This window comes from Spinacia oleracea, chromosome 3, assembly GCF_020520425.1.
Source record: "Spinacia oleracea cultivar Varoflay chromosome 3, BTI_SOV_V1, whole genome shotgun sequence".
NCBI lineage: Eukaryota > Viridiplantae > Streptophyta > Magnoliopsida > Caryophyllales > Amaranthaceae > Spinacia > Spinacia oleracea.
The window spans coordinates 48,273,987-48,286,201 of record NC_079489.1 but is presented as its reverse complement, the minus strand read 5'-3'; the positions used below and the strand labels follow the sequence as shown (position 1 = coordinate 48,286,201).

The 12,215-nt window shown below is 36.8% G+C and overlaps 1 protein-coding gene across 2 annotated transcripts in view; it reads right to left on the bottom strand.

Annotated features, from left to right (window-relative positions):
* The window catches only part of LOC110796538 (calcium-transporting ATPase 3, endoplasmic reticulum-type), a 48,231-nt gene extending 37,099 nt beyond the window's left edge, over positions 1 to 11,132 (bottom strand). Inside the window, exons 1-6 of one of the 2 annotated variants that reach the window (XR_008930475.1) lie at positions 10,840 to 11,132; positions 10,678 to 10,728; positions 10,459 to 10,492; positions 5,839 to 5,856; positions 5,297 to 5,433; positions 212 to 286 (exon numbers count right to left, since the gene is read on the bottom strand). Coding sequence is in view for 1 of the 2 variants with exons in the window: in XM_022001598.2 (XP_021857290.2) it covers positions 212 to 286; positions 5,297 to 5,433; positions 5,839 to 5,856; positions 10,459 to 10,492; positions 10,678 to 10,728; positions 10,840 to 10,872 (348 nt within the window). In the remaining variant the exon portion in view is untranslated. The remainder of the gene's footprint in view (positions 1 to 211; positions 287 to 5,296; positions 5,434 to 5,838; positions 5,857 to 10,458; positions 10,493 to 10,677; positions 10,729 to 10,839) is intronic. The other variant, XM_022001598.2, reaches the window with a different exon arrangement.
* Positions 11,133 to 12,215: the final 1,083 nt, after the last annotated feature.

Sequence of the window (12,215 nt, the reverse complement as noted above, 5' to 3'; positions counted from 1 at the left end):
AGACAGATAAGTAAGAAAGCACTACACATTAAAAATTTGACATAAAGAAGTAGAGCTCCTGTTCCACAACTTAGGAAAATTTTCAAAGACAATTATCGTCCGTATTCAAAAAAAATTGTATTTACAGGTACGTCATTTGAAAAAGAAATTAAAATTGGAAAAATAGGCAGCACATCTGCAGCAAAACTCAACATGGGTCCAATAAAATTACCTCAATAGCTTTTTCAGCATTTGTCTCTGTAATAACACCTACTGCAGCATTTGCAGCCAATATCATGAGAATAACCTGTAAATATTGGTAATTAATATCAACATTGAAAAAGGAGGCCATAAAAAGAAAGAGAAAACAGCAATCTCAAACCAACAGATGTAGCATTTAACATCAGTCTCATACCCACTACTCCACTTCCCAGTAAATTTTAAAAAAGTATTTAGGTTTTAACTCTTCTTTGAGAACCCCTATAAGTTTAAATCCTTGTTAAGTGATAAATCTGGTAAGATTGACTTGTACCAAATGTTTTGATTTGAATCAACCCAACCAAAAACGAATTTTATAAAACAAGGTGACCCAATTTCAAAAAGAACCTGATAGACCCAAACTACAATTGAATGGACTAATTATGACCTGAAAAAAGCTACAGTATGTCGATCAACTCCTTTAAACCAATCTAATTGGCCCAAATTAAAACCATTAGCAGTCCTTTGCCAGGTGTAGCATGTCAATGTTTCCATATAGAAAGCCAGTCTTCCTCTAAAGATAGTAAATACTCACAATGTAAAAGCATCAAGATCTTACATATGGTTCCCTTTGTCCGGTTAGCGAAAAACTCCATAACCCTAGACTTCCTGTAATCCCATTTTACTTGTTCCCCAGCCTCTACAAAAGTTAAGGCCTTACATGAACACCTTTCTAGGAAGGTGTAACACTAATGACAGTTAAAACCATAATAAGTGTGTTATAACCACACGTGTCCCACGGACGATTAAGAACAAACCCTACAAATACAATATAGAACAGATAGCAAAAACAATAATAAAAGGCACAAATGTTTGTGAGGAAATTTCCCTCAAACTTATCGTATTATTAAGTTCCTGCAAAATAATACAATAACCCCTCAATTGATGATTCCTCTCACCAATGTATTTTCCCTCTTATTTTCTAGCTAGGCCTAAACCCCCTTTTATAGGCTAAACTAGAAACCCACATCTACTAGAATTATACTTGCTTCCCAAGTCTAAATAATTCTAGAGATTGTTACATACCAAAATATATCTAGTTTCCTAATACAATTCTAATTAAACTAAGAAACTAAATAACAAACTAACAATCCTAAAGCTACGGAACTTGTGTATTGTTGAAGCTCTAATTATTTGACGCAAGTTGTCTTTGCCGCCTAACATTGTCGCACTAATTACCAAATGCAACAATGGCATGTCATTATACTTCAAAGGCCTCAAATGATTAAGTGTCAGCAACTCACTCTTGTTAGCTTGCTTGACTTCAGGCACAACCCAAACCCAATTTACGCTTTGACCCCAAACTCCGATACGAGCCTTCATCGGTTTAACTAAGTTGTGTTTATTTCCTAACAAACCTTCCCTTAAACTGGTCTTCTCACGAACCAACAAACAACTTTTGGAACTTGCCTTCCATTGAGCCAAAATTCCTCCCTCTTTTGGATCTTTACTCTTCTCCACCATGAGAGCCATATCCTCATCTATAGCAATAGTTGCAGCACCTCTAACCCTACCGTTCCTCAGCACCATCAAGTCTTCCTTGTACCTAGGACACTTGGATTGTATATGTCCTACCTCGTCACAGTACCAACACTTGATGTTAGAGTTTTTAGAGTTCGCCTTCTTATTGCCTTTCCATTTGTTGCTACTACCCTCCGCTACTAATCCTGCTCCTCCATGGATTGACGATCTCTCTTGAACCTCCCCGCCTCGAATAACGCCACCACCGTGTCGTCCAAAGCAATTGTTGTATTCCCTACAAGTAAACTAGTTATCACAAAGTTATAACATTTAGGGAGAGATGTCAACAATAAAATTGCTTTGTCCTCCTTCTCGATTTTCACATTTAAACTCGCGAAACTTATTTAGATGATCTTGTAGTGCGATGTCTTCCTCCATCTCGAGTGAATAAAGGTCCTTTTTCAAGAACAACTTGTTGGCCAATGACTTAGATGCGTACATCTCATAGATCGAAAATGCGGTATCGGTCGCGGTTGCGGTATCGTCGCGGTGATGTGGTAACGGAACGGTTGCGGTTGTCGCGGATCGAATCGCAGACGAATTTTTATTTTTCCATGTGTAAAGAAAACAATTATGAATGAAAAAATGAATAAAAAATAAAATAAATAAAGAATTGTATCCTAGTTCTCTTTTTTTTATAAGAAAATATAGCATATTGAGATATTGAGATAAGTATTCTGTATACCCCCTCAAAACTAGCTAGCTGTACACAACTAAAATAAATAGATAATAAATAAATCCTATATAATAAAAATACTAAAAGGTCAATAAAAGGGTAAAGGTCCACTACGTTTATTTTCATTGTAAACAACTGTAACCTTTTTCAAACTTTCTAACAGCTGTCACTCATAGAGAAATAAATAAATTTCACCCAAATGAAGAAATAAATAAAAAAGAATCGACATTTATACGTCCTCTTTATCCTTCTTCGTCTTCTTCAGTATGCCGCAGCCATTAACAAAGATGAAGCTTCAAATTTCAACCTCATATACAAACCAAAATCTAAATCACGCATTACTCAAGAAATATAAATCAAAAGGTTTCTAGATCTACTGTCGTCTTGTTCGACAATCCGGTTTGCTAATCTGTTACTTCTTCTTCTTCGCTTTATTTTTCCTCTTTTCAATAATCCTCAAGGATGCGGTCGATTCGTGAGTGATATCGCCAATCTCGGCAGACTTTTGACCGTATCGGTCGTATCGGGCGAAATATCGCCCTTTTAGGAAAGGGCGTGACAAATCGGCAAATATCGTATCGACAACTTGAAAATCCGAGTTAATTCGGCGAGTTTTTATTCCATGGTACATCTTAACCAATTTGTCCCACAACTCTTTTGGATTATTTTCCTCTAAGACGTTGTACTTGATCTCCGGTGCAAGAGCCAATCTGATCGTACTAGTAGCCCGTAGTTGCATATCCTCCCACTTGTCCTTGTCCACCGAATCGGGTTTCTTATCCTCCAAAGTCTTGTGAAGACTTTGACGTATAAGAATATCCTTAATTTTACTTTGCCACAACGAGAAATCCGTCTTCCCGTTAAAAGCTTCTACCTTGTACTTGTTCCCGGAATCATCCATGACTAAATCCAGCTCTGATACTAGTTTGTTTTAACCAAACGTTTGCCACGAACGATTAGGAACAAACCCTACAAATACAATATAGAACAAATAGCAAAAACAATAATAAAAGGCACAAGTGTTTGTGAGGAAATTTAGATTTCCTCCCCTCAAATATTATCATATTATTAAGTTCCTGCAAAATAATACAATAACCCCTCAATTGATGATTCCTCTCACCAATGTATTTTCCCTCTTATTTTCTAGCTAGGCCTAAACCCCCTTTTATAGGCTAAACTAGAAAGCCACATCTACTAGAATTATACTTGCTTCTCAAGTCTAAATATAATTCTAGAGATTGTTACATACCAAAATATATCTAGTTTCCTAATACAATTCTAATTAAACTAGGAAACTAAATAACAAACTAACAATCCTAAAGCTACGGAACTTGTGTATTGTTGAAGCTCTAATTATTTGACGCAAGTTGTCTTTGCCGCCTAACATTGTTGCACTAATTACCAAATGCAACAATGTCATGTCATTATACTTCAAAGGCCTCAAACGACTAAGTGTCAGCAACTCACTCTTGTTAGTTTGCTTGATTTCAGGCACAACCCAATTTACGCTTTGACCCCAAACTTCGATACGAGCCTTCATCGGTTTAACTAAGTTGTGTTTATTTCCTAACAAAGTGCATCTTGTTTGATATATGTGTTTTACATAATGGTAGTGGGAGACATGGTGTCACCAAATCTGGCACAGTAATCAGGATAGTAGCATCATAACAGAACTACAGAAATGAGATTTAAATAATGAAATGAATTGCATAAGCAACCTACTTTGAAGCATTTGCAAATCGTTATGTTGGTCTTGGAGGAACAAGAAAGAATTCCTTGAAGAAGTAAGCGTGTTTGGATAACTAATGGGTTTTGTAACTCCGGCTGGAAAAAATGACATAACAATAGGAAATTAAGTTCTCTGGACAGAAGACCTTTTGGAGCAATTCTCCTCGCATCACTTTCAGGAGCTTTCTATGGAATTATTTATGGGTATTCATAATCTTCATGCCTCCTTTTAAACAATCAACAATGTATACTAAAGGCTGCATATTCATGGATCAATCAAACTCAGTCCATTTGGCCCCATGAGAAAGGAAGGATTTCACTCCAGGATTACCTCAGAAATAATATCTGAATATGGAATAAAGTGATGCAGAGGAAATTTTCCACTTCGTTGCACTAAAGTTTGGTGAAACTCCAATTGGCGACCTGTATTCTCATTATTTTAATTTTAGTGACAGGACGTTAGAATTATTGTTCACATTGGTGAACTTATTCACTCCATCAACCCCTCTATTTAAGTAATTAGACATGTGTCTTAAACTACTCCTTAGATAAGTAATATGTCAACTGGATATGTAACTCACCTACCTATCTCCTCAAAAAACTTCCCCTCTAAACCCCAAAAAATATTAGACACAAATGAGAAGAAAGGAAAAATAAATGGGAGATGAAAATGTTCAGCGGGTTTGAGGGAGATTTTAGGGGCTTGGGTAGGTAAATTTCACGCAAGACATGTCACTCCTTTGCTGAGTTATTTACTCACACGTGCCTAATTAGTTAAACAGTTGGTTGCTAAAGTAAACCAACTTTTTAATGTGAGGTAACCAGAATGGAAATATTCAAGCTACTTGTCACCAAAGTGGAATTTTATTAAACCTCTCGTCCTCTCCTAACTTTTACTTAGTAGTTTTTCATCCTATTAAACATACTACCTAATTACAATGTTCGGAAAACCACATGGTCTTCATACTTGTGACTTGGCAAACTGATACCATGTAATGCATTTTCCAGATTATCTCGCCTATGTTACCGGTACGTTGTCCACCAGGAATTATGACGAAGATTCCACGCACTTAAACAAAATCAAACCAAAAAATACATGCATATATTAAAATAAACTAAGCAGCTTCCTCTTACTGAAGGTTCCAAGAACGCAGTTAAGCCAGTATCTCCATTAATCAAAGCCAAAACAAATGAAACAAGGGCAGCCACAATCAATATCTTCACAAGCAAATCATCAAATTGCTTTACGACCAATTTCCAAAAAGGAGTACCTGCATTAAGTAAACACACGAATTCAGTAAAGATCATCACCTTCAAATAGTTATTGTTACCAGCCACCCACAAAAGCATCAACAACCTTACTACCATACCTTTTACTACGAATAAGAACACAACCTTACTACATTTCCTTTTACTACTAATAATAACACAACATCAAATTTTAGACCTACTGCCCCCCCACCGCAGTTTTTGTACCCTCATCACCCATATTTAAACAGATAAGAATATTCAGAAGGTCCTTGCCTCTTTTCACCTTTAACATTTTTCTTGAAAACCATGCAATTCAGAAAGGAGAAGGTTAATGTGGATTCAGTAAAGAAGGAAACAACAATACCACACATATGTATCTTTCAAAGATCTATGTAAGATGAAGGAAAGTTTAGATATGAACTTACTCTTCTCTTGCGGAAGCACTGAGATGGTTCAAGGAGCCAAATGATTCCAGCACAATATTCACAAGAGGAAAAAGAACCATGCATTAGACAGCAACTAAAGAATATAATATTGAAAATCAGACATATGAAAAACAAAACTAGATGATCAGATAATATCAAACAGCATTTTGAAGATAATGCAGCATTATTTTGGTAGTGTCTTTGTAGAAAAGAAGCAAATGCGAATGTACACTAATAGCTAACAAAAAGGATGACCATTTGAAAAGACAACAGATAGTTTGATCTTTAAGGTGAAAGTTGCAATTTCATGCAACTGTATCAGTGGAAGTTTTCAGGATTTTATGTTTTGTACATCAAATTTTTTATATGAAAGGAAAAAATGGATCAATATCTGTTCTTACATAAAAAGGTTACTTTTCTGTAATTTGTTGCTGCACAAGCTTCTAGTTAGAATGAAGATTGGTGCCTATGAAATTAGTTGTATGCTTGTATGACACCCCATTATTATGGAATCTGGAAGAATATTAGAGAAGTTATTTTCGGGAAGAAATTATAAAAAAATGTAATGATATTTATCTTCAACTTCGGATTGATTTCCAAATAAGCTTCCAGGAGGGGAGAAATGTAATTATGTTCCAATGGATCAAACCGTCTTCTGCCATTCATAAGTCCCTAATACCTATCAACCTATGAAGCCTCCCAGGTACCGTATCCCGTACCGGGTACGGGTACGGGTAGGGTACGGGACGGGACGGGTACGCCCCAAAAACGTCCCCAGGCCGTATCTGAATAGTGGGTACGCGGGTGGGATTTGGGTTCGTTTTTGGGGACTTGGGTACGTATTTGGGATGAAAATCGTGTACCCTGATTCAAAAGTTAGGGTTTCATTTTTCAAACTCACCCAATTCTCTCTCACGGTCTCACCTCCGTCGCCAACGGCCGTTCGCCTTGCCGGTCGACCGGTCGTCTCACACTCTCGCCGCTGGCGGTTCTCCTTCTACGGATCTCCTACGAGTTCGACTCGCCGGTTTTTCTTCAGATCTTCTACGGATCTCAGCGAATTTCTTCGATCTTCGACTCTTCGAGGAAGCCGCCGCCGTCGACCGTCGTCTCAGACTCTCATTGTCTCACACTCGCCGGCCGGTGACTCGGTGAGTAACCACAAATTTGTTCTCTGTTTTTCACTTTTTTGTTTTCTGGGGGTTTTTGGGTTAGGGATGAATGATGATGATGGAGGGTAAAGACGGAGGAGAGAGAAAGAGGTGAAGAAAGAAGGGAGAAATGTAATCAGGAAAGTCAATTTTTTTGACTAATATGATCCTTAATATATGTGTCTCTAAATAAATTCGAATCCAAGTACAATTAGTTGAGGGTGCTCAGTGCTATTTTCATGGACTAACCAATAAGCCCAACCCATACATAAGTACATAATATATTCCACCACTTGTCCACTTATACAGTGTAATAGAGATTTTATATCTATTAAAATTTAAATTTAAATATATATATTTTTTTTTTTCCCGAATCCAAGCCGTACCCGTTTTTAGAAATTTTGGTTTTGCCGTTTTCCGTCCCCGTACCCGTATCCGTATCCGTATCCGTATCCGTATCCGTATCCGTATCCGTATCCGTATCCGTATCCGTATCCGTATCAGTGCTACCTAGCTATCAACTGACTGCAGATTTATTTATTTATTTGACTTTTTATTTCTTTCCTTCGTTTTTCATAAAGTACTAAAAATCATACTTTTTAGGAAAAATTAATAAGAATAATCTCAACTATCTGTAGCCATCTCATTCTAATCCCAGCTACACTTTTACCTAGATTAATTTCAATTATTTGGTAACCCTTCTCATATTAGTCTCAGTCCTTTTTTTTAACCTGTTGAGAACTTGAGAAGGTTAGAAACTAATGTGTCACTTTCTAATTGGTTTGATTTTCATCTAATGTTTATCTTCTAATTCCCCATTTTTTTCTCCTTCCTCAACTTCCCTACTCTTCTTCTCCCCTCCCCGGCCTCCCTACCCTTCTTCATTCTCTCCTTCCCTGACCTCCAGCAGCCACCACCCTACCACAATCCCACACCGGACACCACAAACCTGAATACCAATAATTACTCTGCTGTCAGTTTAGCCGCCTTCCCGCCAAATTCGAATCCCAAGCTGTAACAACTAACAACAACTAACAACAGACGGAATTGTCAACCACTCAGAACACCTAACCCCCTCTCTCAGCGATGACAGATGCACGAAGGCTTCAACTGCCATCAGTGCTGTTGTGCCATTAGTTCCGAAGAAACCCACCATTTTCGTCTCTCTCCTCTTCCAACACCAAACCCACTATTCAATTACTCATCATTATCATCCTCCGTTGTCTTTGCATAACATTTTATAAGCTTAGATAAACAATCATGAAAACCCCCCATTTTCAATTTTTCTGTTTTTCTTTGTCAAGGGAGAACTGGGCGATATTAAATTGGAGAACATTGAATATTTAAAAGAAATTGGGTTATTTTGATAAAGTGAATAATGTTTTTGATGAAAAAGATGAGGAATTTTGACAAAGGACTTGATGATAATGACAAATTGATGGTTTTATATGACAAGATGAATGATTGACTTGAGAACAAAAAAAGAGGTTTTCGTGAAGGGAAGGTGTAACTATAATAACTAGTTGAAGATGAGTTGCTGGAAGAAATTGAGCAAAGTTTCAAAGAACCAAAGAGCAAGTACCAGAGTACCAAGAGTTGATATTGTGATAGCAGGGAGGTAAGAGGGAACTTTAACATTTAAGAAGAGAAATAATTGACTGTTTGTGAAGGTCACCGGTTAAGCGGAGAGTTTTTGGAAGAGCAACACGATAGTTGGGATTATTATAGGTTAAAGTGCACATCTGATTAAAATGAGAAAACCATCAATAGTTAGGATTATTTTTGTTAATATTTCCTACTTTTTATTAGTTAGACACCAATCAATTTTTCAAAAAACAAGATGGTCAAACATAGTTTGCAGATTCTACGCAATAGCCTTACAATCGTGAACACAAGAACCTTTGCCCTCAAAGATCAAACATATTGTCTTTCTTTCAATTAATAATAGAACATTTAGGACTATAGAACATTTAGGACTCTGGGATTAGGGAAAAAAGCATCCCTTTTTAGGGATATGCTTGGCTACGGAAATTCATGTCCAATCCCCTATATGTTAAGCCTCTTTTGATGTTTGAAGGTTGTTAAAAAAAACACTACAGATATAAGCTGTTTTAATGACAACATGAAATTTAATGGCAAACCAGTCTCTCCAATCACATAATGCAAGGACAACTGATTCCTGTCTCACCACAAGCAAAGGTACAGACAGCAGGGACCCCAATTTGGGCCTACAGCTACACCTGCAATTTTTCTCACAAGATTTGAATCTCTCCAAACTATTTGCCCACATATGGTTTCAAGTATTTTGGAACTTTCGTATTTCAGAATAAAATAATACGAAGTATCAAGTAATAGAGAAAGTTTTCTGCTTTAAAGTTTCTAGTAGGTTGATACGGAATCAAAGCATCTATTGAAGATTAACTATTTAATTAGTCTTTATAATTTTTGTCCCTCAAAAAAAAGTCTTTCTAATTTTTGGGCTTGGAATATTCTACGTATTAAAATGTCTAAAATGTCACGTGGATTATTTTATGGTGTACGATTATGCTTCGAGTTGCTACTGATATTGCTACATTATGTATCTTAGTGGACTGGAACTTAAACCCTAGCAAAATAAGTGGAGCATCAATTTGAAGAGTTACTTTCGCGAACTCTCAAGTAGTGAAATCATATTAGATTATGTACTCTAGTTAGCTTAGAATTCTTGTTCCGCAAGTTTTTAATTTTAATTAGGATTATTTGAGTACCAGTATTTTATTTTATTTAGGTCAGTTAATAATTCTATACAATTCAGACTAATAGAAAGAGCTTTGCTTATTTTGAGAGTTTTTAGAGCTTTGCTTATTTTGAGAGTTTTTAGAGCTTTGCTTATTTTGAGAGTTTTTACTTGCGTGCGTTAATTCTAATTTCAGGTCTGATCTTAGGGTTTTAGAAAATAAATCGTCTAGCGTCGAGGAGTGAGTGTGGGTTAGGGGTTTAATATCGGAGTTTAGTTTCCTCAATTCGAAGTTGAGGCTAGGATCCACATCATAGGTTCCTTTAGAAAGTATCAACAGCTAAAATCTTCTTGTCTTAATACTTGGCGTAGAAAATAGGATCAAAGATGCGTTGGAGAATCACCTGTAATTTCGACTAGAGAGGATTCTTTCTTCTACCCTGATGTTTCAAGCATCGACTTAATTTTCCACACAGGTTTTGTCCATCACTTAAGCACTTGCTAAGCTGATAGTAATAGAAAGAACAGCCTTCGATAGATTCGGCATGAATGCATATTACTATTTCAAACTATCGTAGCTATGAACGAAACACCTCGCACTTTTCTAAACAACGATGAAATCATTTCTTAAAAAAAAAAAATTAACCAACGTAAGAGCTAAGCTCTACGCTAAAGCAAGAGAAACAGTCAAGCCACATCTAATAGATACTGATAAAACGCCAATTAGTATAACTAAAACGAAAAGATACTTACCGTTTTGGCCGTACATCCTTCCATGATCAGCTACCTACAAAATTAAAAACCCCACCATTTAACAGCCAACATTGAATACAAAATTAAACATCTAATCAAAGATAACAGCATACATGAGAACTCTTTAACATTGTATTAAAAAAATAACAAGTTTTGAATTAATAATATTTTTGCAGCAATTCAAAATTGATAAGCAGTGTGATTGAGGATTGCAAATACCTGGGAATCTGTAAGACCTTTTATTGGGTCGACCGCGAAAAAATCCAACACCTGAAATCAGAATCAAAATCAAAATCATTCATGCAAACCAAACAGTGATCAAAATGTGAAAACATCAACCATGAAAAATTTTGGCCGTTTAAAAAATTGCGATGAATTTACCTCACTAGCAGATCTAGTGTATGCGTCCTCCATGAAATTGATCCCCAAAGCAGAGAAATCTCTGCTGCCTACTTTCTCTCCTCAATTTCAACGCTTGAATGTAAGGGCAGCAGTTCGTACTGCTACACGATCTGGTGATTTGAGGTAGAGTAGAGGATTGAGTGATTAAAGGCAAAATCAAGAGAAAAGTGTCGCAAAAAACGTTCAAATTAAGCAAGATAGCCTTAAACTAGGGTTTATGTAAGTGTCCGAAAATGGAAATGCTGAATTTTATGGAACAATTTTTCAGTTAGTCAGTCTCGCCGGTGTTTAGCTGATTTACTGTTGTGTGTTTTTTGTTTTTTTTTTTTTTACATCGGCTAAAACTTATCAGGAAAAGTAAAAAACAACAAAATAAAAAACAAACCTAATCCGGCTCCAAAGGATGTTGCGCCACACGAATTCCCAGTTGAATTGTTGCTTGAGCCAAGTTAGGAGCCTGTCGAACTTGATCTCGATCAACCTTGTGAATGACGCATCTGCTGAAATTCTTACCTTTATGACGAATGCTCGAAAGCGTTCATTCCTGTTGATAGTCTGGGGTCCCAGAATTTTGCAGTTGCAACTAAAGTAGCAGAATCTGTAAAAATGCAGATTGAGTCAATTGAAAGTGAAATAGCCCAATCTATTCCTTGTAAACAAGCCTTAGCTTCTGCATAAGCCGCCGAGCTTGCCATACCCCAATCATTGCCTTGCCATTCCAGCACGGTGACTATTTTTCTGCCATGTTGCATCAACTTGTAGTTGATATGTCATTGGACCCTCATTACCTTGACCAATGTCAATCTTAAGAAATCATGGAGGATAAGTAGAATAATGTTGATGCGGTGAAGGTAAATCCATGCTTGATATCCGAGTCCCGGTAAAAACCCTGTATTGAGTCATTGTGTCTTCCACCTGAGCTAAAACTGCATGTAATGTGGAATTTTGTCCCATAAACACCTTATGGTTTCTAGAAATCCATAATGCCCAAAGAGTACTGAGAGAATACGGGAGTCTGTCCCCTTGACGACCATCTGAGCTTATAAAAGTCAGATATAGTAGAGAATCCATTCTTGGAGGGAAATATTCTCTTTGAAAGTAGAGTGGATTCCTAGCAATCCACACATCCAAACCTGCCTTGCTATCGAACACCATCGAAACACATGTTGATCATCCTCTTCCCGATTCCCACAAATTAGGCACCCCACATCGATTTGTATTCCTCTAGAAAGTAAATTTGCTTTTACTGCAAGACTCCGAAGCATAATTTTCCAAACAAAAATTTTCCACTTAGGAGGAATGTGCAAAGCCCAAAGTTGTTTATAGAAAGCTTGATTCGATTCCATAAAGTTCAC